This window comes from Rissa tridactyla, chromosome 1 (genome assembly GCF_028500815.1).
Source record: "Rissa tridactyla isolate bRisTri1 chromosome 1, bRisTri1.patW.cur.20221130, whole genome shotgun sequence".
Lineage (NCBI taxonomy): Eukaryota > Metazoa > Chordata > Aves > Charadriiformes > Laridae > Rissa > Rissa tridactyla.
The window spans coordinates 99,871,161-99,896,264 of record NC_071466.1 but is presented as its reverse complement, the minus strand read 5'-3'; the positions used below and the strand labels follow the sequence as shown (position 1 = coordinate 99,896,264).

Sequence of the window (25,104 nt, the reverse complement as noted above, 5' to 3'; positions counted from 1 at the left end):
ATTCTCCTTTCGTTATCGCCCTCAGCCACTACCATCTCCAATAACAGGAGGCTGGTTTTTGTTTTTTGAGAAAGTATTGACTTTCATGGGGCTAGATTCCAACAGGAGCACTTTGCCTCCTAAAATCAGATACTGAGGTAGCACTGGCATTCATATCACTGCCATCAGGTATGTGCAAAAAAGGTCTGGAGCAGGAGCAGCTTTCTTGTCAGGGGAGGTGGGAACAAAGCATGACACTGCTGCTTGCTCCATGGCAAGCGTGGTAGGAACACACCACCACCAAGGAGAGGCGAGGTACTTGTGTGGGCAGCAGCCCACCAGCTACAGCATAAAAGCAAAGCATCCCAGTTGTACAGCAATGTGTTATGCACCTGAAGACTAGGTTATGTGGGGTTTTAGACTACGAATTTATGCTATAATTAACACCTCCAATTCATTCAAGCTCCTTACCTTCTGTATGAAAGCTAAGTGGAATGTAAATCTGAGGACAGCCTTACATGTCAACAGTTTGGGCTTCAACATCATTAAACATATTACAGCTGTGTGCTGCTGCTGGGCACTGGGGTTTCTGTTGCTTTAACAACTACAAAAATACAGACAGAGATGGAACACAATCTTTTATTAATAACACATCACATTTGAACTTTGAAAAGAGTGAAAATAAAAGGTGTATTAAAACATACCCACTCTAAGCAATCTATTTTCTTCAGTAGAAAAAAGCATACAACAGGTAGAAATACTATATACACAGTATATCAATCTAGTCATCAGCCCCTCCAAACATTGTTTTGCAAATTGGTATAATGGTGTTAGAATATACCATCCAGTTACAGTTCAGTATGAATTTTAGCTTTTGACATTTTAATTTAAGACAAACCACTAAGCACCTAGATCAGTTACTGATATTAGAATACATACAAGGTGGTACTGTATATGAAGATACCAGTGTTAAGCTTGTATTTCTGCTTATGTATTTTCGGGATCCTACCTTGTTAGTAAGTCTGCCTCATCAATTTCGAGTACAGGGAAATCTGTAATCAATGTCTCTGTTAAACAGAGTAACTTCTGACCCTGAAATGTGAATAGCGAGTAACTATATTCTTAATAGCCCTTTCCTCATCTCTTATTTTAATTTCAAGCAGATTTGTGTTGTGTTTATTTCACGCTGGAGGCTTTCAGCCTAAAATATAGATCACTACAATAAATCAGGAATCTATGCCATCCTTTTTTTTTTTTGGCTGGGCAGGAAAATAAAAAAAGCAAAATGTTAGTTCTTAAATTAGTTTGGCACGTTAAAAAAAAAAAAAAAAAGCAGGAAGAAACTCACAAGTTGCATCCTTCTCTCACAACATCCTTGGAAGAGGAATGTCAATACACAGACAGGGCAGGCACATGCAGAATGACTGCTAAAACCACGGCATAGCAGACTCCAGCTCTTAGCCTTACATCTGGCCTTAGTCCATGTGCGCTCTCACTCGCACACTCAAACGCAAGTAGCTTCTGCTGGTTGCACCTCAGTCCATCAGCTGACACCGCTGATGAGCACTGCACAACTGGAGAAGGCCCTCATGAGTCAAGCTCCAGCAGCCTTCTCGCACCGCACAGAAAGGTAGCAAGTTCTGTACCTTTTGTTTAAGTGTCACTTAACAACACAGTAACCGAGCTGTTACTGCTCTGCTGAGGGAGCTGTAGCAGGGTCTGACATGTGGGTTTTTGCATGTCAGTGTGCGCCCCATGCTTCAGAAGAACCTCAACTGTTTTTGTGTGCCCTCCTCGTGCAGCCAGATGAAGAGCTGTCCACCCTTCGCTGTCAAAAACATTGATATTCTCTGAACTGACAAGTTCTTCTACTACTTCAGAGTGCCCGTTTTCTGCAGCAAGATGTAACGCTGTCCTATTTAAAGGGCCTCTGGCTAGAACACTGGCCCTTTCATCTATCAGCAACTTCGTTGTTGCTAAATGGCCGCTGCGAGATGCCAAGTGCAGAGCGGTGTATCCTTCTGCTGTGGCTGCCTCAATGTCTGCACCATGTTTAAGGAGCAGCCTCGACGTGCTTGTGTGGCCAGTTTCAGCAGCTATGTGGAGAGCAGTCTGCAAGAGCGCGTTCCGTATGTTGACATCTGTCTCCAGGTCTATGAGAAGGCGAGCGACACGGTAGTGCCCTCGTTGAGCAGCCAAGTGTAGCGAGGTCCTTCCATCCACGGTCTGCACATTCACGTTTGCACCCCGCTGTTTGGCCAGGAGCTTTACGATGGGGAGATGACCTTGCCAGGCAGCATAGTGCAGTGGCACCCAGTCATCCTTTCCTTTGATGTTCACATTAACGCCTCTTCTCAGCAGGATCCGCACAATATTCTCTTGGCCATACTGACAGGCTATGTGGATGGGGGCTCTGCCTTCAAAATCTATCTCATTTAAGGATGCGTTCTTATCAAGCAGCATTTTGGTGCTGAAATCATCCCCGTTTTGGGCAGCAAAGTGAAGAGCAGTCCACTGATCCTCATCTTTGGCATTAACATTGATTTTCCTAGCCATTATCAGCTCCACAATGCTTTTAACTTTCTTCTCAATGGCTATGTGAAGAGGGGTGGATCCCTTCTTGTTGGTGAGGTTAGGGTTAGCATTGTACAGGAGAAGCCATTTGACACATTCTTCTTGACCAGCTTCAACAGCCAAGTGCAAAAGACTGGAGTTCCCATCTAAAACAATATCAACATCTTGAGGCTGGAGGATCTTCATCAGCTTGCTGGTATCTCCAGATAAAATGGCCTCCGTTAGCTTTCTCTTCTGTATGTCTGTAGTACCAATATCTAGATGGATATAAGGAAGAAGTTTTTTTACAATGAGAATGGCGAAACACTGGAACAGGTTGCCCAGAGAGGTGGTAGATGCCCCATCCCTGGGAACATTCAAGGTCAGGCTGGATGGGGCTCTGAGCAACCTGATCTAGTTGAAGATGTCCCTGCTCATTGCAGGGGGGGTGGACTAGGTGACCTTTAAAGGTCCCTTCCAACCCAAACTATTCTACGATTCTATGAAAAAGACACCATCGCAATTCTGATACCTGTCAAAGCTTACTTGGCCATTGTTAATGTATCTGGTGGCTTCAGCAATGGCTTGACTGCAAAGAAACCCCCCCCTCCGCCTCCTGCAGTGGTTTCAGAACAATTTCAGGTCAGATTTGGAGCCCCACTTACTCTTATTCTGTTTCTTGTGAAAAGAAGATGTAAGGATGCTGTGGTTGACCTCCCTGCGCTAATCATTGTTTGCCTAACTGGAAAACAGACGCCTGGTTTTTGCAGCATGGGATTCAAAAGGGAGAGGTGTGTGCGCAACAGTGAGGGTCTTTATTACAGTGTTGATGGGGCTGCTGAGAAGGTGGCTTGAGTCTTCTCAAAAAAAACCCAAAGAAAAAAAAACCCGAAGAAAAAAAAAAAAAGAAGAAAAAAAAGAAAAAAAAGAAGAAAGAAAAAAAAAAAAGAAGAAAAAAAAAAGAAGAAGAAAAAAAAAAAGAAGAAAAAAAAAAAGAAGAAAAAAAAAAGAAGAAAAAAAAAAAGAAGAAAAAAAAAAAGAAGAAAAAAAAAAAGAAGAAAAAAAAAAAGAAGAAAAAAAAAAAGAAGAAAAAAAAAAAGAAGAAAAAAAAAAAGAAGAAAAAAAAAAAGAAGAAAAAAAAAAAGAAGAAAAAAAAAAAGAAGAAAAAAAAAAAGAAGAAAAAAAAAAAGAAGAAAAAAAAAAGAAGAAAAAAAAAAAGAAGAAAAAAAAAAAGAAGAAAAAAAGAAAAAAAAAAAAAGAAAAAAAAAGAAGAAAAAAAAAAGAAGAAAAAAAAAAGAAGAAAAAAAAAGAAGAAAAAAAAAGAAGAAAAAAAAAAGAAGAAAAAAAAAAAGAAGAAAAAAAAAAGAAGAAAAAAAAAAAGAAGAAAAAAAAAAGAAGAAAAAAAAAAAAGAAGAAAAAAAAAAAAGAAGAAAAAAAAAAAAGAAGAAAAAAAAAAGCGGTGCTCAGAGTCAGGCTTAGTATAACTGAAAACGCCACAAACTCAGGTGACCTGACCAGGCATTGGCTTTAGTCCCACTTCGAGCAAGATGCTGGACTAGGTGACCTCACTTCCAACCAACTTTACATGACTGATTCTGCAATTGCTTTGGTGGGAATTCAGGTCACTTCTTTTCAAAAGTAAATGAGATTTATTATGTTTGGGAACCACCTCATTTAATTTTTTTTTTTAAATAACTACCTCCAGTAAACAAATTTGTAGTGCTGACAGGAAGAGAATGCAAGGCTAACAGTGATTTCCAGAATGTTATTCTTTGTGTGACTACTCTCCAACTCATTGACTCCCATGCCCCAGTCCAAACAACTATAAAAATAAACAACAACAAAGAAAAACCTGACCATTACCTGAACTCTCCCTTTCAAAGGAAAGGGAAAGGGAGCCTCTGGATGAGAAAGCTGAATCTACAGATGAAACTCCCGAAAGCCGCTTGTCACTGGAGGCAAGTTTGGACTCAGAAGAGCTGCGGCTGAGATCCTCAGGGCCTTCCATAGTCTGTGAAATCCCTGAATCCAGCTGGGACAACAACTCTGAGAGACTGTAATCCTTAACTGACGGTAAAGCAGGCTCCTGTTTCGGCTGGGATAACGCAGACATCCCCTTCAAGAGAAGCACGCAAGCATTTTAGAAAGGTCAGTAAAGAAAACTGAGCATGAGACACCACAAGAAGAAACGTAAGATTGTTTGTTTGCAGGTAGCCTTTAAGCACTGTTTGTATTAAATGAGCCTATGAATAAGGCCACTGAAAATTTTCAGATGCAGGAGGGCAACTTTCATCAGTACTCGCACAGACACTAAAGCCACACGGCTCTTCTGTCTACAGCATTTTTTAAGATCAGTCACACCCACATAGTCCCAGCCTTTATTTCCTAACTGTCCTGCTCTCCCTCAGCAGGCTGAGATCCACTTGCACTTAGTCCTGCGCTGAGGTTTTCTTGAGATGGCCCATGCATCTGCTGTCACTTTTGCATTCCAGTCCTTCACCAAGACCCACTTCTATCAGGCAAGAAGGTGCTCAAAAGCGGCAAAGAGAAGGTTGCTTGCGGAGTTACAGGTCACAGAGGAACCTGTTCCTTGCAAAACCTACTGCCCTTGAACAAGAGACGGAAAGAGAAAATACCTCAGGCTGCTGCTCTGGGGAATTCTTGGTGTCCAGGTCCTGAGTTATCATCTCTCTTGTTTCATCTTCTGGTTTCTCACAAAGGGCCTCTGTTTCTGAAGTGATTTCTTTGAAGAAAGCAAGAGAAGGTGGTGTTTTGGTTTTTTGGCTTTTGGTTTGTTTTTTTTTTTTTTTAATAGGAGACTTTCCTGAGATGCCCTGCTGCCTTTATCTATCATTAGAGCTTAACAGCTTTGAGATACTGTGGGAGAAAAACTCCAATTTTGACTATTCCATCTAGCACCTCATCAGGAGGTACAAGTGTGTAGCTAAGCAAAGAGTGCATAGGGTTGACTCAACAATTCATTTTCACATTCAGACCAGACTGACGTTATGTGGTGTCTACGCTGCTGGACTGTGAAATGGGAACCAGCCTACTGCTGGCAGACTTACGACATATGTTTTTAAAAAGATGGGATCCCTGTTCCCATCAGTCCCCATACCTTGTTTGGCCGGGGGGAGAAGGAAGAGGCAAATATCTCCCATTAATTAATGCTAAATGAAGCTACCTGGAGATAGCACTTGCTACATCCTTCTGCACCTTTGAATTCATAACAGGTGCATTGGGTGAGTTCAAGCCTTTCACCAGGGTTGCCTTTTATTGGCAGAAAAATGACCATACAAATTGTTTTGTTACAAGAAAACAATTCAACTTCTCAGCATACAACAGCAAGTGCCAAGAGGCAGCACCTTCAACGCTTTGGTATGGTGAAAGCCGCAACAACTCCAGCTCGGTATATGCCCTCATACACACAGTCAGAAATGAACATAATTTCTGGCTAAATGGATCAACTGGTTCAGTACAGTCCTTATTCCTGATGTGTTTACATAGCACCGTCATGGTCAGACTTGTCCCCAGATAATCTCTTCCTCCCCAAATGAATAACTGGCCTGTATCATTGTCTCGACCATACAATGTGCTCTATTTATTCTGTCACTGAGGTTCACAGCATTTACCCCAAGGATTAAGAGAGTCCTGAGCAATAACGTGACTCATAGAAGAATAAATGGGCAGCCAAGTTACGAGGAAATCTTACCTTGAAATGTTGGCCGTTCACCAGGATCATCTTGCCAACATTTTTGCATCAGTTTGATCAAGTTATTACATGACTGAGGCCTGGATTTGGAAACAGCAGGTAGCTCTGGGCGGTGGCCTTTAACTACTTTTACCATAATATGTAAAATGTTGTTTTCCTCTGTAAAGCAAAAGCACACAAATTAAGATCTCCCAGCAAAAGGAAGATTTCTCTTTTGTCTAAGAACATTAACGGTGTATTTAGGCTGAAACTTTGTTTTCATGCCTTTTTTTCTAGATTTACAGTGCTTTCTTTTATCAACAGGGAAAAAAGAGAAGTTGCTCTTACTCTCCCATAATACCTTTGTCAATGCAGTAACACCTACTTCCCGTTTATCAGTTAAAAACAATTGCCAGTAAGTGACTGTGTTCTTTTTCCACCCACAAAAGACACAGAACCAAGGAAAAAAAACTCAAACAGTTCTTTGCGACCTCTCTCTGGATTTCCATATCTGCTGTAAGAGAACTGAACCACAGCTTGTAGGTAGACCAGGTACCTGAACTTTTCACGCAGGTGAAGGAAGCACACAAATGAAGCAGTGGCAGTAATGTGGCTCCTGACTCTGAAGTCAACCATTGAGCTAAATGGGATCTCTCGCTTGGAGAAAAATTAATAGTAGACTGGAACGTGTTCAAACATGTTTGCTATACATGGGCTAGTCATACACCCAGGAAAAGCCATAAAGAATAAATAGCTGCCTGTTGATCGGTACATTTACTGTGGGGTGGAACAAGGCTCATTCTCGCAGACTGCTTTTTTTTTTTTTTTTTTTTTTTTTAAGGAACAAATCAGTACCTACAATCTACAAATAAACTACAGAACCTCTCTATAGGGAAGCTGTTTCTGAAAACAGCACAGTCGACTCCCACTTGGCTTTGCTCTGCGCTGCTCCTCGTTGGCTGCAAATGCGCCAGAAGCCTGCGCAGACCACACGCTCCTCTGGGTCCGTACAGCAAACTCCAGCAGGAGCAAAGAGGTGCAACTAGGGCCCCCTGCAGCAATATGGGTTCTGCTTTCATGATGTAGGACAAAGAAGCACTTAACATTCGTGATCAGAATTTCCGAGCTTAAAAGCATCTGCCACACAAAACTAGGAATTTGGAGGACATGCCTGTAATCTGGGGCTGGTGGGGCAGGAAGCGTGCTCAACAATGGGAGAAAGGAAAAAATTCCAACACAACCCACAAAACATCAAACTTACCTGCAAAAGGCTTCTTCTGTGTAAGAACTCCCCAAACCACAATGGAAAAGCTACAAATAAAGGCAAAAAAAATAATTTCTAGAAAAGCTTTAAAAAAAAATAATACATAACCCAAACAAATAACAAAAGTGCCAAAAAACTCACAGAAGTATGATTTATTTTCCTAAATTCTCTTTCCCTGTCCTTCACTTCTGCATCTAACTCAGCTGATGAACACACACAGCAAGATGCAGCCGAGACCCATGATTTGAAAGTCTAGTTTTTGCAGGGAGGAACCTGAGGCAGTGAACACGGGGACCTGCTGGAGGCTGCTGAGTTCTTGGTAATATTTACCAACTACTCCACACCAACACTGACAAAATCAGAGAGCAGCAAAGCGTTACCGTGGATTTTATTTAATACTTCTACCCTGCAAGACATCTTTAAAGAAATACATTCCATTGAGAATATGACACATCTTTTAATCTACAGCTATGATTTCCTTTTCCTAATAACCTTACCATGAAAGAAGAAACAGAGACCTAGTGATGAAATCCACTGAAGATAGCTAAGAATTTTGTCACAGACTCGAAAAGTAGGTCAGGATGTACCTTTTGATGGGGAAATTAAAGGTGGGCAGGCTGCCTCACATGCCAGTTACTAATAAATAAGTGTTACTTGGAATGATAATGCTCAAGACCCAGGATCGGCTGCAGTTCGTTAAAAGGCCTCTACACTATAAAGACATTGCAAAAAGCGAAGCAAACATGACCCTTTGCAAGATGAGGCTCAAACTAGATTTAGGGTTTTCATGCTCAATTAGGTTTTAGAACCAGAAAGAGGGCTCATTTTACAGCATTACTTAAAGAGCTTCTAAGTGTTTTCATAGTTAACTGACCTGTACACATCATGTTTGGTGTCAAAACACCTGTTTTTCTCTTTGATGCGCTCTGGAGGAAGGTACGCAATTGTGCCACACAAGCCGTCCATGCTGATGTCATGGGAATGGGACAAGCCATTGCACTTTGCAAGTCCAAAGTCAGAAATCTGCAAAAAACGGAGGAGGAAGAGGGGAAGAAAAGTTCACGCTACCGTTAGACTTTGGAGGTGTTAACAAAAAATTTTCTGTAGAGAACGACAGAGGTAACAGGATGACCCACCAAAATATAGTGAGCTGCCATTCAGAAATACTAAGGTAAGAAACCATCTCTGGAAGAATTACGCTATGGTAATGCTTTATGGTTAAGCAAAAAAAATAAAGTATAAGCAGTTTTTTGCAAGCAGCAGCATGTCACCCCATTACATGGCAAACACAACAAACAGTCAGACAATTTATTGTAATTTGAAACTAGTCAAATTTAGCTAGCGCAAACTACACTTTAATGTAATTATTGGTCCTGCCACCCCCTTTCCCTGCGTAACCTCCCATTGTATGTTACGTTTCAGTGTTCTGAGCACCTGTTTTCCGACCATGAGCTCTGCAGTGAGTGCAAGAGAATTGCTCTTTCAGATATCGCTGTTACAGTGACCATACCAACAAGGACGAAGCCCAACACCAGAGACACAGAAAGTTTGTTGTTTGTTTGGGGCTTTTTGTTTGTGTGTTTTTGTTGGTTTTTTTTTTTTTAAAGAAAAATACACAAAAAACCCAAACCAAAACACACACACACACCAAAAACCCACACAGGGAATTCTTTTTGGCAACTAGGAGATACGGCAAGTTGGTGCAGTGACGCAGTGAACACAGCTGAAGTGAACTAAACAAGTGACAGCAAGTTTATAAAAAGGAAAACACACCTCCACTTTAATTTGAAGTGTCAAACAAATATGCATTCATTTGCTCTCAAAGGCATACCAATCATCAAGCAAACAGATAGGCAAGGAATTTCCTTTGTCTCACTTATTTCCCACTGCTCAAAAATGTCTATTATGCTAAGTGGAAATTTCAAGAAAAGTCAAGTCTTTTTGGACAACTCAGCCCACTGATTTTTGTCTACATGTTAGATAAGATTTCCTCCCCGCCCCCCCGACTTATATATTCTTTTTATCTAATAAATACTCAGGTTTTTCAATGACTCATTCCCCTTTTGATCTTCACAGCTTCTCCTTTGAGAAAGTTCTCCCTCAAAACAACAAGCATAATTAAAAAAAGCTTTTTTGTTTTTCTTCCCTTTTTAAATAGGCTCCAACTTTACACTTTCAGAAGTTTCTGCCTAAAGATACCACAAAGCCAGCCGTAACATGCACCCGTTACTGGAAAGGGAGAAAACTGCTGCCAGCTTCGGCCTCCTGGAGAACAGGCAGGCTACACAGCCATCAGTCTTCAAATGCTAGGAATCTCCCTTTGCCGTAAACCAAACAAAGCGACCAACACCAGCTTCAAGAAGAACTTCTCCCAGGCACAAAGCACTCGACAGAGGCATTCTCAGGAGCTGTACGAGGCCTGTACTTTAGCACACAGGTATATTTGACCTGTTGTCCACCTGTATCTTAAATCTGTAGGGTAATGTGGGAATGACTTGAAAAGAAGAATAACAGAGGGGGGGGGGAAGGAAAAAAGCGAAGTCATCTGGAGGAATAGTTTCTTGTGCTTGTAGGGCTACACTCTCGGAAGGGGGTTGCTGGCCTCCTCAGCAAGCCGAGCGTTGGAATCCAGGAAAGCAGTAAGGATTCAAGAAAACCAGGTTCGCAAGCCAGCTTAGCCCTGGGAAGAGCTGAATCAACCGCCCCAGGAAGTGCTGCAGGACTCTGGGGCACTTAGCACTCCACGGGAGAACAAAAGCACAACCCCAACATCGCACAAGCCCGTGGTGTCAGGTTAATAAACGCACCGACTGCTGCAAGTCTGAACAGATCCGACCCGGCGAGGCGCTGCTATCCTTTGATTAACGTGGAGCAGAGGCTTGTATACACCTCAAGAAATCCATATGGCATGAAGGCATAATAAAAGTAATACACCTTCCTCTTTGTCTAAACAATACCGGGTTTCCTACTGCCTAAGTTAAGAAATAAAGATGAAATGCAGACAGCACAGCGACACTCCTGCGTTAAGAGGCACCAGCTACACTGCGGGAATCTAAGGCTAGGGGCTAAGACAGGAGTCTAAGCACGCCAGACAGAAAAGGTCTCAGTCTCTTTAAACCAAGAAAAAGCAAAGGTCCGTAATATACCCCTCTCCCCAGGCTAGCAAGGACTTCACCTCGTGAACCCACCCCTACCTACTATGAAGGACTTGGTTTTATACCAATTAAGAGGAAATTCATCTGTAGAGCAGGGCTTCAATCATACCAAATTCTGCAGAAAGCAGTGGAAATTGAAGAGTTGTTATCTTCCAGGCTGCAACAAAATAGTAAGATTCTGCAGACAGCTTTTGTGGCTTTTATTAGTTCCTTTGGGGTAAATTTTCCACACTGCACAGCGTATTTAGTCATGCAGTTTCTTTAAACACCAGTGGGAACTGTGCAGTGGGTGGAAGACGCGGCCATTTAACGTACCTATTTTGCCTTTAAATTGCTTGCCAGGTACCTGGTTCTGCAATACAAGGCACCCTTGGCTGGTGAAGGTAGTGAAAGCAGAGCAACCCTCGCCGCTTCTTCCTCCGCATCCCCACTAGCCCTGGCAGCCCACCCCGGCATCTGCCCTGCCCCACGATCCCACAGAACCCCTAATCTCACTCCTCACATCAGTTATTTCAGGCGGATCCCACCATGCTTCAAAAGCACACCCAATATCAGCAAGAGTTAAGCGGAGACACGGAGGCGACAGACTGCTTCATGCAAAACAGGCGGTGAAGAGGTAGGAAGAAGAGAAAAAAAAAAACAACACAACAAAACAACAAAAAAAAAAAACATTGGTCAAAGCCCACGCAGACAGTGGGATTGTTCGTGTTCAGACAGCTCGCTCCATCTCTGCTCTGAAAATGTCTGCATGAGAACACACACGTGAGCAGCAGCTGGGGAGGGGAGCTGTACGTGTTTTCCTGCTCACTTCCCAGCAACACTTCACTTTACTGAGAGATTCCATGAACTAAAGATTTTTTTTTCTTTTTTTGTTTGTTTTAAATGGAGTATGCTACGCACACAGCTCTTTCTCTGCTTCTGTCATTTGTGGATGTTTCAAATCCAGTTTGTAAAAAAAACTCGAAACGCTCACTTGCAAAGTTTTAAATGCTTGAGCTCGTCAAGTTATTTTCTGGAGGGGTTTTGGTGGTTTGGGATGTTGGGGTTTTTTTTGGGGGGGAGCGGGGTGGTGTTTGGGTTTTGGTTGTTGGTTTTTTTTTTTCCTATTTGTTTGGTTGGTTTAGGTTTTTTTTAATAGTAGATATGCTCACTTAACTACAACGGTTACTAAAGTTCCCAAACTATTCCCAAACACTGCAGGGATCTAGCTCCCAGGAATAAAATTAGCACTTGGAAGGTGCTTTCACTGATGATTCCCGACAGGCCATCCTGAAGCGTGCGCTTGGCTTCTGACACTGCATGTCATTTTTCTGCAAATAAGACTCAAGAACCCACTACAATGGACTCGGGGACAGAGTTCACCTAAAGGTTTTCTTCATCAAATAGGTAATAAAGCCATCAGATTAATTTTTAATCACTGCTGGCATATCCAGTATTTGTCTCTGTCCAAAGTCTCTGTGCACTTGGATATTGAGAATGCCACCACATTTGTCTGCAGGGTTTTTGGGTGTTTGGGGCATGGGGGGTGCTGGCCTTCTTTCTTTGTTTTTCTGGGGATAGAGGGAAATGCTGGTTGTTTCAATTTTGTTCTCTAAGAAATGCCAGAAATTTTTAAGAGACTTACATAGGGCACAGATTTTGACTAGTAAAAATTAGGAATAAAAATTCATTCCAAGAGTAGACAGACCAGCATCCGCACCTCAAACATATGTCTTTACTTCAGTGTTTATGAACACACTTCAGTTGTTAGGTGCTAAAAGAAGTCTTTCTGAAACAGACTGTACTGCCATCCTTTTCCAGCCTGCCCTGAAACTTCAAATCCTCAAAACCTGTTTCAGGTGCGATGTTTGCAGTGCTCTCTTCAGAAGCAGCAGAAACCAAAGCCACGGCCAAACATCCATTTTAATCCATCATAAATCTACATTACTGTGACAGGGATGGTCTTGCTCCCTCCCCTGTGCCACCACAATTAGATCAATTAGAGAACTGATCAAGGTGAAAACCAGCTTTGTTGGTTGGGATTAAAGAGCCACCTAACAACAGCCCGACATGGAAACCTTGATCAGGAGGGGTGGGAAAGAGGGAGCAGGGACACCCAAAACAACAAAGCCTCTTCTCATTTCTAATAACAGGAGAGCATTTGCAGCTGATAAAAAGAAGTGGCTGTGTTAACTACATCAGCTAGGCTAATAAAGTGAGACAACCGCTCTTTACCAGCCTGGCCTCTGGGTATTACTTTGACCTACAGTTAACGACCTACATTAAGAAGCTTTCTGATACACGAATTTGCCCTGTAACTAGGCTTCTAACTCCACACGCAGAAATTTTGCGGCCCCTTCTTCAGCCGAAGCAAATAAAGGTGAAGACCACAGGGGGAAACCTGTCCATGTTCAGTAAGACCGTCAGCACAGAACAACACAGCAGCAGCAAACTTCACTCTTGACACTGTTTTAAATTGGAGCCCTGGGGCAGGGGGAAATACAAAAGCAACTACAGTGAGCTCAAAGCAGTGCACAGCTGAGACCAGCTCAGCCTGCTTCAAGTTCCTTACAAACAAAATCTGGGAGATGAAAAGTAACTGGTGGGATTTACCCCTGCGTGTATGCCCACACGTATATACACGAGCGTGTGCGTATATATACATATATACGATGAGATGAGGAGCAGCAAAACCCAGGCTGGATAGAAAAAGAAACAAGAACTTACAAATAATGCTTTTGCCCGAAAGTATTAAGTTGCAGGTTGACTTCATTTTAAATACCTGAACAAAAAGTAACACTCTTAACTATGAGATTTGGAAGATAAGAAACCTGGGAAGCAAGAACAGAGAGAGCATGGCGGGCACGGTAGCTGGCAACAAGTTAGGGTACGAGATTACTCCACGGCACGGCGTGAGTGTGTGTGTGTGTTTGTGTGTATTCTCCTACTGAGGGCCCTGGAGAGAGATCACATCGGAGCCGGGAACGAGCAAACTAACGCGGCATTGCCTCCCCAGCAGCAGCTCCCCGCCAGCGATTGTCACATCTCAGGGAGCTCAGGGGAGAGATCCAGAATTCTTACAGAGGACAGGAGAGCTGCAGAACAGGCTCATAAGACACGGTCCAGTTAAGCAAAAACTAGATGTTAAGCAGCCCATAAGTATCAGAAGGCTGCATCAATGGAACACTGGAGAATGGGGAGGGAGGGATCTTGTTGGTACAAATAGAAGCGGCAGGTTGAAATTAAAGAAAAAAACAAATGCATGCTGATCCTGGCTAGCAAAGCCTGTCTGGGTATGAAATAATCCTCCCAAGGAAACCACACTGCCTAAGGCAACCATGATGGAGCAGGACACGGAGGGGAAGGGAGCTCCCAGCTGAGGCTCTTGTCAATAGTGAGCTCCACCACCACCCCTCGCCAGGGAGGAGGCACGCATGCATGCATCCATCCTCCAAAAACCAGCAAAGCCTTACCTTGCATTGTACATATTATAGACATATATTCAAAATCACCAAGGAATCCCCAACATGCCTTTGGAAAGTTAATATCTGTCTATCTAATATCCCTGCTCAGTGCTCGGGCTGATCCCATCCTCTTAATTATCCTCCCAAGAAAAAAATTCGGCACACACTTATGTAATGCGCGGGAGACGGCTTTATGATATGGAGGCACCCACTTGATGATAAGTTCTGTACAACACTGCTGCCTTAGTCATCATCCTCACTTGGGGTTTTTACAGTAAGTGGTGTGCTCGTAAAAGAAGAAGGGCGTGTTTCCATTTAACTAGCAATACGGCACAGAAGCATTTCTAATGCGCTCCACTGGAAGAACTGTCTGTTTCCTGGCTCAAGGGCAAACAGTTTATAAAAGTCCTCCCTACCTCCAAACTCTTCTTTTGCAGTCTGCAACATCTCTTCACTCACCTTAGGATTCTATTAGGGCCAGGTCACCTACTAAATTAACACTGACATTTAAAAAGTAAAAACACTTCAATCATCAGCTCTATTAGCCTTCCAGCAAGAAAATCAAGCATATTCAATCAAGCTGCAGGGTCTGACACTTAATTACAAGCTTCACATCACACAAAAAGAAGGTTTGGGGCCACATTTTTAAAGTGAAGGCACCTCACAGAATATGTACATCTCTTATTTTGCATATAGGTTCCTATGTCTGCTTTGCTGCTTGGAGGGGTTTCCTCCAAGACGCCTGCAGATGTAAAAGACTGCTGGCTGGAAAAAGGTTTGGATTAGACCCTTCTTTTCTGAACTTAACGGCAAGGGTCCGAAGACCTTCATGTGTTTCATCTACAGAGCAAGTAGCAACAGTTTAGTCATGTCAACAGTGACCTCACCAGAAACATTCTCCTTTTTGAACATTTTGCACTTTGCCCCTTGTATTACATCACCACCCAACGTAGGCTGCATAGTAGGCAGAATATCAGGCAGCATTTCAACCTCCTGAAACAGTGAGAAAAATACAGCCTTCATATCTTGGCTCATGGATGAGTCAAGAATTAGGAATTTAAGAAGTTATGCAAGCCAGCACAAACTTTAGGTAAATAAATACTTAGCGACGGCCTCTCAGCACCAACATGTAAGAATATACTTTTAACAGTTCAAACCCTGATGTTCCAGTCATGATACCGTGGACCGCCATAGATGCCTCTTATTCCAGAAATTCCTTCTAAGAAGTGAACCACTAAGAGGCCTAGTAAAAAAGCTGAGACCGTCACAGGTGTGACTGCATTAGAGGCACACACCTCTTACGGCTCCAACCCTTTCCTGACAACAGGAGAGGTGTTTTCATCTCATGAAAACGTCATTTTTAGAATGGTACAGGCCAAAGCTATTTGGCCAGTTTGAGGGGGACAGGAAAATGAAGCAGATGGATGATGGCACCAATTACAATCTAGGACCACTTGTACTGAGTTATATCAGCCAGCCGGGATGATTAAGCCTGCAGTTCTAAGGTGAAAAGTTCGGCCATTGATTTGGAAAAAAAAATAAAAAATTGGGAAAAATACGTATGTTAGTCCCTTTCTTCTCCAAAAGAAAGGATCAGAAAGCAAGCACAACCGCCTTAGTCCAGCTGTCAAAACAGAACCTCCAACAGAGAAGGCCAACAAGTTTTGCTAGCTTACTCTGGAAATGGATAACGAAAAGAATTTCATGCTGATACAGCCACAAAAATTTCCTTAAGTGACCTCTGGTATGCATAAGCAGTCAGGACAGAGATACTTCTTCACTGTATGTGCTCTGAGTAAATGAAAGAAGAAAATGAGTTGCCTCCAGGAAGGCTTCTCTGGACTCCAGCTGTAAATGAGATTTGGGTATTTAGTGGAGTGTACAAAGCCAGAAACACCTAGACAGAACAAGGTTACCACTGAAGCTGTGGAGGTGGCATAGATGATTTAGAGGTTCACACTACTTTTCTCTCGCTGTTCTCATCTGCCTCATGATCCTACTGCAAGGAAATTTATAGCAGGGCCCATTAGGTATCAAAACCAGAGTCCACTACACTAGCACCCTCCTAAAATTTCAAGAGAGTTCTCACAAGCTCCCTAACTCAGCCTCAATAGAAGTTGTAACAAAATGATGCGTAAATCAGGTAGGCAAGTTTGGGGATTGGAGAGGTTGGGTTGCTGGGCGTTTTTCTAATTCAAAAGGAATGCTGCTGGTTTCTCTCAGGCCTCTGAGTTTGGCAGGAGCCATGCAGGAATATCCAAAAGTGGGTCCCTGGTATAGAGTGCCCAATGCGTACCTTGACATGGTAGTGGGCATCAAGCAGGATGTTTGCAGGCTTGAGGTCCAGGTGGAGCAGTGGAGGGGACATGCAGTGCAGGAAGTTCATCCCCACAGCTGTCTCATGGATGATTCGGAAGCGCAATTCCCAGGGCAGAGGTTCTGAAGCCAGGAGTTTTTCTAGAGACCCCGTTTCCATGTATTCCATGACCAAGCCAACAGGTTCTTTACAGATGCCATAAACAGGAAGGATGTAGCGAAACTTTGCCATTTCCATCTTCCTGGCTTCTTCCAGTAACTCCATGCGCTCCCTGGGTAGAAGAGAACAGACGGTGAAGGATGGAGTAGCTGTTTCTTCCCCCCCAAAATGTGCACAAAAAGTTTCTTATGAAACTGAACACCGCGCTTCATGATCATCGCTTTCATGACCACGCTACATCTCATCAGCCTGTACTCCAGGCGTATTTCCACAGTTGCTAACTTTGTTTTACACTTCTAATGGCAGGCAGCTCACAGCTGCTGAGCCACAGACGAGTTGCACACTTCGGTGGCGCAAATATCCCCAGCGTAAAGCCCGTCCCCCCCGCTTTGATGTTTATGCTGTGCTGTTCAGAACGAGGACGATACATGCGGTGCCCAGATTTACCACCGCTGTAACTCCTTGGGCTAAAGTCATTAACTTTTTGTGAGTCATAAGGCTGTGTTAATCAGGAGCGAGCAGGGATGGCATTGCTTCAGCCGCCCTGCCCGGCGCAGGCTGCCGGTGCGCAGACCCCGGCCTTGGGAGAGGAACCCCCGGGACCCACCATTCAGGGGAGCAAGCTCCCTGCTGCGGCTGGGGGGACCCAGCAAGAGTCTCCTCGTCCTCAAAAACCCAGGCTTAGCAACTCCAATACCATGCTCACTCAGCTCCAGCGGATGCCGAAAACTCCCAGCATGCCATTTTCGGTGATGTAACAGTCCCAGCGCCAGCACGTGTAATGAGCACCCCCGGGTTGTTTACGGGTCACTCCAGCCTGACCCCACAGAGCACGAAGCGTTACTCAGGCCAAGCTGCAGCCTCACAGGTCAAGACCCTTAATTGCCATGCCTTCCTTCTGCACCTCGCACACGGCCAACCTGCCGGGAGTCGCGTTCGCAAGAGGAAACAAAGGTCCTCTCCCTTGGCCGACTGTGCCCCCACAGAGGAGCCACACCTGATGGGTGAAAAAAACCTTCATTCCGTCAAAAGCTACATTACTAGTGATGATGGGCAGTACCCAGAGCAGCTTTGGGCCAGGGGTACTGATGCATCTCCGTTGCTGCCACCCACCGGTTCACAAAAGAGGACAGAGGGAGGTCAGATAGATAATATTTCCTGAACAGAACCTCTCTTATTACACGACCTTGTAATGTACCCAAGGCGTGTACACTATTTAATGGAGAACAGTACCCGAAGTAATACGACAAAGTTTTAACACAGACACCTGGTAAACAGAGAGTCCTACTTTAAAAGGAAAAAAAACCAACACATTGATTTGACACTCTCCTACCCACCCAAGCGTTTTGAGTTGACCAGCCTTTCTGGAAGACATCAGGGTTTAAATATAAAGCTCAGCAAGCACGTTCACAGTGGCTGCCACAAGTGATGAGAAGAAAGATGCTCGTAGCCTGGCAAGGCAGAAAGCTCTGTCGCCTGCCCCTTCTGCCAGTTCCCGAGAGCTGGAGAACACCTGAGGACCGATCCTGACCCAGTCACAGTTTGTGCCCTATGCCACTAAGAAGTGATGCCAGTCACCACCAGGGAAGCCTCTGCCATGGCAGAGCTATCAGCTCAATCAAACTTCTTACTATTTTTAAAATACAAGGCCAGCTAGAAGCACTCTCCATTTCTAAAAAGAGAAAAGCCAAGTCCAACCTTAGCGCAGTAAAGTCTCCCCTTCCTGCGTGTCCCCCTCGCCGATGCCCGAATGACCCAGGGGACACCACACACCACCCACGTGAAACATGGCTTGCAAGGGACCCTCAGCACTCCCACGTGGGAGCAATTTTGGGAGCCATCATTGAGCCCTTAGACTCCTGTGCATCAGGACACTCCTGTGGCCCCATCCCCTTCCGCTCTGCTTCACCAGCTGCGGGAAGCGCAGAGTTGATGTTTGCCCAGACAAGGTTGGGAACGCGTCTGCTGCCTGTTCCTCACCAGCTGCAGCAGCCTGCAATAACCCGATGCAGTTAACATTTCATGCTGGGGGCGAGTCTAGCCCAGCAAGAAGCAGCAGACCTATTTCAGAGGCAAGATTAGGCTGAAAAATGGTTTAAGAGGGACATACACACTGGCAGGAAAAAAAAAAAAAAAGATAAGGGAAATAATTTCTATTAACCATGTTGGCTCCTGCTGCTCCCTACAGCAACTTTCTTGTGAAATAATTGCCTTTGTAGACAAGTACCCAGTTTGCTCTTTGGCACGCTGGAAGGGAGCGCCTATGAATAATGCAACCAACTCCTTGCCCCCAAGCCACATGCATAGCCAGCATAATTCACCAGGCTTCGGCGGGCTGAGCTCTGGAGTCAGGGATGTAAAGTACCTGTCTGAGCCCTCCAAGGCAAGGCAAGAACCCAGCAACAGCTACAGCCTAACAAGAACCACTAGACTCCGGGGATGGGGTTCCCGGGCTGACAACAGCCTCAGAGAGCATCATCAAAATGACAGGCATCAGCTGCTGGAAATGGGGCATTTTCCCCAATGAAGAGAGAAGTTCTAGTTTCAATGAATTTTTTTTTTTTTTTTAAAAAAAAAAAAAGCTCCCTTTCTGCTTGGACCAGACCCAGTTAGTTGAGTGAATTAACTGACTAATTAACAGGCAAGGGCCCTTTATCTAATTTGCCTGTTTAATAAAACCCCCACACAACAATTGCCACCTTTAGCATCTTCCCATACCCAGAGCATTCAAAACTCAATCAGCCAGCCACCTGGTACAGCCAGGAAGACATGTCGGTTTTCAAATACCTTTAGAAACCAGAAAAGGAAAAAAGACAAAAGAAATAGAGAGGGACAAAATGCAACTCGGTCATTAGCCAAGTGCCAGAGTGCACTTGCATTAATCGTATTAACACAAACAGGTCGTTAAAGCAAGATCTCCTGCATCAGGCAAAGATGAAAGGTCTTTCCCTTCCCTTTCCCCTCAGCGCAGGGCGCTGCTGGCAACTCAGCACAGCCTTAGGTGTTCCCAGTGCGCCCATCACCTCAACGCGCAAGTGGTAAAGCTGCGACAAAGGATGCTGTAGGTATCCTTCACCTTCACGTTTAACAGATCAAAGTAAGCGCTGGGATGGGGGGGCTGCTGCTCAGTTACTCCTAGTGCTTCGAAACTACTCCGCGGCACTATCACCAAGAAACACCTCCCTCCTAAGTGGGGGAAAAGAAAAGCTCCTTAGGACGTTTCTCAGTCAAGAGGCATGAGACTAGCCTCTGTTATAATAGCTTCTTATTTAACACCTACACGATTAAAGAGTCAGAATTATCTTCCCTGAGCACCTTGGCTCCATTCCGCTTCCCCTCCACTAATATATCCTAACATTATAGTTATAAAAAGTAAAAAAGGAAAAGAAAAAGCTCACACACAGGGCAGCCGAGCTCATGTAAATCATGGGGTGCGTACACTTTCCCCCGTAATAGTATTAGGGGACGGGGGCATTCACAGCAAGAGATCTAGCACTGGGTTCAGTGCCAAACAGCATCTTTGTCAGAGAAGTCAATGACAGATCTCCCATTTTCAAAGCAATCAGGAGCATTACATGAACGAGGGACCTCCGACATCCCCAAAACAGCTGCCTGCTTCTGCTCAAAGTCAGACCCCGAACGGATAAGGCCACATTCTTTGGATTCTCCTGGAGAGACAAGGGCCTTACTCCTGCCCACCGCCTCACTCCCCAGGGCCCAACCCTTGTACCACAAACCCTGCCACAAGAACAGCAAGAATTACGACTATATCCACATTTGCATGTATCCAATCTTTATGCCCTAAAGATAACACTGTGTTATAAAAGCACAACTTTAAACTCACAAGGCAGTCCTTGCAGCTTTATATTCCCCCACCACTACCACCACATTTCCTTAATGGAGTCTGAGACAGAGCAGTTTAAAGGTGCTCCAGAGAAAAATCAAAAAGCCCTGAAAAGCCGTAATGGGGCTGTTTCTGTGAACCACCTCCAGACAGAGAGCAGCCAGGCTTCTTCCTCCCAGCCCTGCACAGCGACGCTGCTCTCCAGCGGGGAACGCCAGTCACCTCTTTGCAAGCCGCAGGCGCTGAAAGATGGGGTCCACAAAAATACAACACCCCGTAATTCTTTCAGGGGCTCTTTCGTCTGCACCACGGCAGATGTTTAAGAGCATACCGTGACCTCTGCTCTGCAGGGTACCTCTTTAATGACCTTCACGCTGCTGGTCCTGAGAGAAGAATGTGAGTAAGAGAAGAAAAGAAAAACCACTGCATGGCCAGGGCAGAATATGTTTGGGGAAAAGGAAAGAAAAAAAAAAAAAAAAAAAAGGAAGAAAAATCCCTTCTTTCAGGTTAACACAGATCTCAGCCCTGCTAACAGACCTCTGCTGCACAGCCCCGGTACAAGGGGATGACAGGTTAACTCAGACAGCTAGGCTCGCCCCTACACTTTAAGGGGCACAAGTTGAGTTATTAAGTTCTACCTACACATCCAGGGACCGCCAGAACAGACATTCATTCACCTTCGTCACCTAAATAAATGCAACATCCGCTAACAGCAAGGCATTTCTAAAACCTCATGAATTTCTAAATTCCACTCCACTCCTAAATCCAGGTCCTGCAGAGGGACATGTAGGGCTTTGCTCTTTTTTTTTTTCCCAATCAAGAAGGCAGACCTTTCCACCTCCACACCCTGTAGTCACCCCCACCAGAGAAGAGCCCTGAAGAACCTCTCTGGGAACCGTTACATCGTTCATACTCATTGGAGCCTGCACGTTTACGTTCAGCTATAAGAAATCCACAAAGGCTTCCAGGTTACTCTCTGAGCTCACCACCCTTTTCCTCCAGACCATACTTACATTCTGGCCAACAAGAGTAAAGAGAAGAGACTTGCTGCTCTCCGCCGCAAGTCCTGGGGGAGAGGCTCCTCCACCTTTCTGGATCACACTCTCTTTTATTCCGGCTTACACTGAACCTCCCCATCTTATACAATCATAGAACGGTTTGGGTTCGAAAGGACCTTAAAAATCACCTAGTTCCAACCATCTAGTCCCTGCCATGGGCAGGGACACCTCCCACCAGACCAGGCTGCTCAAAGCCCCATCCAGCCTGGCCTTGAACACTGCCAGGGATGGGGCATCCACAGCTTCTCTGGGCAACCTGTTCCAGTGCCTCACCACCCTCACAGTAAAGAATTTCTTCCTAATATCTAATCTAAATCTCCCCTCTTTCAGTTTAGCCCTCGTCCTATCACTCCTCTCCCTGATAAAGAGTCCCTCCCCATCTCTCCTGTAGGCCCGCTTCAGGTACTGGAAGGCCACTATAAGGTCTCCCTGGAGCCTTCTCTTCTCCAGGCTGAACAACCCCAACTCTCTCAGCCTGTCCTCATAGCAATCTTGAGAGCATCTTGAGTCACATGCGGGAAATGTGATCTCAGGAGACAGAAAGTGGGAGCAAATAAGGTGTTAGGAATGGAATTTGGCTTGATCGCCTGAGAGGGCTTGGGCTTAAAGGTAAAAAACACTTCTGGCTGTACATTCAGTTTTTCTTCTGCTTGAGGCCACTTGGCTCTATGCTGCGATAATTGCCAAGGGAATTACTTCAAATCTCTTACTGTCTGCAGAAACACAGTAAGAGAGACTGTATACAGAGTACTACTACCACCAAGCCATTACAAACAGGGTTTTAATGTGGTACCAAATAAATAAATAATAAAAAAAGCACTTCTGTGTTTTTCAGTTAATATTTCTGATGCCACTAACTCTGCCGCTTCACAGAGTTCCAAGAAACGGCTAGTCAAGTTAATATCCTGGATTAACAATCTAATTACACAGGCTTGTTCCAACCTGCAAACTAAAAAGGTAGTGGTTTATTTTGTCTGTGCCCCCCACCCCACCATTGGAATGGCACAATTTAGAAAAGTTTCGGGTGAAAAGTCTTTTTTTTTTTTGGGGGGGGGGGGGGGGGAGAGGGCAGCGTTATCAGCTACTGAAAGGGGTTTGGTAGAGCAGCCTAAGAACCAAAGGAGAAGCATGTACAAATTCAGCTTAGCTTTTATTTTGCAGAAACAGCCATTTCAATGGCCAGAGACCCTCCAACTTCTAATTAATGCTCCCCTTAAGCACTTGAAACACAAATTCTGCAGTAAAAGAAATAAATTAGTGTTTCGAGGATTGGATCGTCAAAATGAACCAGGAGCTGCAAGAGCCCCACGCCCTCAAAGTTCCCAAATTCCGAACGCATTTCTGTGTACTGCACTGCATGTTTGTACGGTCCTCACAGCCACGGAGGGACAGGCAGTTCTCTATTGCTCATTGAAGATATTAATATAGAGATTTGGTAGAAACTCTCAAAATTAATTGTTCACATTACAATAGGTGGCAGCATCCTTCTTCTCTGACTGAAAATTAACTTTTGAGTAAACTTCTAAATGCACTCTGCAAACGAAGAGTATAACAAGTGTTCTAGCTTATTTTTAAGAGTTGTTTTAATTTTAACTGCAAAATCAGTCAGCTACAATGCAATTTTTATTAGGCCTCAATAAGCAGCAAGTCTAAAGTCTACTTTGAAGTTTTAATGGCAGGAGGGCTCGCAGGTTAACCCAATAAAACACCCTCGGCAACTTTGAGGTCTTTTCTGTGTCACCCACAGACAGCACAGTTACCCTACGCATATATTAAACTCTCCCTCTCCCCTTTTAAACAAGGATCGCTTTTATTTTATTTACTATGCTATATAAGCCAAAGTCAGCAATTCAGATAATGGGCAAGATGCCCCACTGCCCTAGTAATCTTGCAGAAGATGGGCTCACAAACGTTTATCTCCCTCCTCCTGCAGGAATGGCAACAAGGGAAACCTTTTGTGACCGAACCAACCCACTTCTCAAAAAAAAACGAACTGCAGAATCAGCTCGTGAGCTGGCAGAGATCCCAGAGACCAAGATGGAGCTGGAAAAGCTGCATGAACCCGACTTGGCCACATTTCGCCTCCCTCCGCGCAGAGGCTGACCTGCTGGGAAATCACTACTGTCCCTCAAAACAGAAGGATGCTTCTGAAGACGCCTCTGCCAGCCTTCCTCTCCTTGGGAAGGAGAGCTGCGCTCGATCGGCCCCCACCACACGCAGATGGCACGAGCACAGCGTAGCTGACCATCCTCCACCACGGGCCACAGCTGGTTACAGATGGCAGGGGAGCCGGAGGAGGCTCTCACCATGCGGTATCTTTACCTGCCACACGCAAGACGGCTCCTCACTGGACCACCCAGTGAGGACGCACCCTGGGCAGAGGCAGGGAGAAGCGCCGGCCCTGAACTGAAGCTGGAGAACGTTATTTCCCAGCACGTCTCCTTTCAGCACCCGCTCCTGAAAGGCGGAACGCCCGCGGCTGCGGCACCCGCACCCCAATGCCCCCCACTTGCCCCACCAGCATCTGCCCCACGGGAGTCGCGACTAACGCGTCTGCAAATGCAAAATGCAGGCTATAGGGTTTCTGCAAGGTATGGAGATGACTGATCCCCGGAAGCCCCCGGGGATCCCATCCGGCATTCCCACTCCTGCAACCTCCCATCCGGCGCTGCCTTCCACGACCTTTGGAGCCGCGGCAGGCATTAACGCTTCAGCGCAAGCCGATACACGCGCGACCAGGGGCAGGGCCGAATGCTTTTCCCTGGATGGCTCCCGGGGAATCAAGCAAGACCCATGCCGCAGCCCGTGCGGCCAAATGACACCTTGGAAGGAGGGGTACGACGGAAGGAAAAAGGCTGCTCTTGGCTTGAAGTGTGGCAAAGGCCACTTAGGGAATATTTAATTGCCCGGCGTTTGGTGAGAACCTTCGTTCCCGTTGTCGCTGGTGGTAAGTAGGGCTACTAAGGGGGAGCCCTCGGTTGCCCCGCGGCTCCCCGGCTGCGCGTACGCGCAGCCGGGGTGCCGCGGGGCAACCGAGGGCTCCAGGCTGCCCGGAGAGGGGTCTTTCCCATGGGATAAAATGCTTCCCACCCCACCACCACCACCACCAACCACCCTTACTTCTCATCCACATGCAGGCTGGGCGAGCACTTGATGGCGAGCCAGGTCTTCCAGTGGAGGTGCCGCACCTTGTACACCTGCCCGAACCCCCCCGAGCCGATCTTCTCCCAGCTGCCGAATTCGCTCTCCTCGAAAGTTTTCAGGAGTCCCATGGCCCCCCAGGGCGAGCCGGGCTCCCGGGACATGATGATGGTGGTGATGATGATGATGCTCCTGCCGCCGCCACCGCTGCTGTTCCTTCTCGGTCGCCGCCGCCGCCACCACCCGGCACCGCTACCGTCACCGCCCGTCCAGGTGAGTCAGGTGTGACGGGGGGGGGGGGGGGGGAGTGGCGTCACTTCCTGGGCTGGACCCGTCATCCCGGCCGGGCTCCCGGCTCGTAGCGCCCTCCTCGGTCCTTGCGGAGGGAGGCGGGATGTCCCCAGGGAAGGGACAACGCTTGGGACACCTATAAAGGGCAGTGTCCCCCTCGCCCCCCCCCCCCCCTCAGCGCACGCTGTCGAGCTGCGACAATTAAGCTA

At 45.5% G+C, this 25,104-nt stretch overlaps 1 protein-coding gene across 2 annotated transcripts; it reads right to left on the bottom strand.

The window, feature by feature from the left end:
- Positions 1-615: 615 nt before the first annotated feature.
- Positions 616-24,775, bottom strand: RIPK4 (receptor interacting serine/threonine kinase 4). 2 transcript variants are annotated; one of them, XM_054188857.1, is made up of 8 exons: positions 24,584-24,775; positions 16,382-16,673; positions 8,362-8,510; positions 7,485-7,534; positions 6,245-6,403; positions 5,169-5,275; positions 4,396-4,648; positions 616-2,810 (listed from the first exon to the last, which is right to left on the bottom strand). In XM_054188857.1, exons 1-8 carry the CDS (start codon positions 24,766-24,768, stop codon positions 1,633-1,635), a joined length of 2,373 nt encoding a protein of 790 aa, XP_054044832.1. In that variant the 5' UTR covers positions 24,769-24,775; the 3' UTR covers positions 616-1,632. The 2 variants fall into 2 exon arrangements, with proteins under 2 accessions (XP_054044832.1, XP_054044833.1); XM_054188858.1 differs by lacking the exon at positions 24,584-24,775 and adding an exon at positions 21,419-21,530.
- Between the last annotated feature and the right edge of the window lie 329 nt (positions 24,776-25,104).

Bases quoted from the DNA above. Each gene is read 5' to 3' on its own strand.
- RIPK4 (XM_054188857.1), bottom strand. From the start codon at position 24,768: ATGTCCCGGGAGCCCGGCTCGCCCTGGGGGGCCATGGGACTCCTGAAA. The intron at 7,535-8,361 runs GTCAGTTAACTA...CTTTATTTGTAG, and splicing joins ACCAAACATGATGTGTACAG to CTTTTCCATTGTGGTTTGGG. The intron at 5,276-6,244 runs GTAAGATTTCCT...CTTTCTTCAAAG, and splicing joins TGAACGGCCAACATTTCAAG to AAATCACTTCAGAAACAGAG.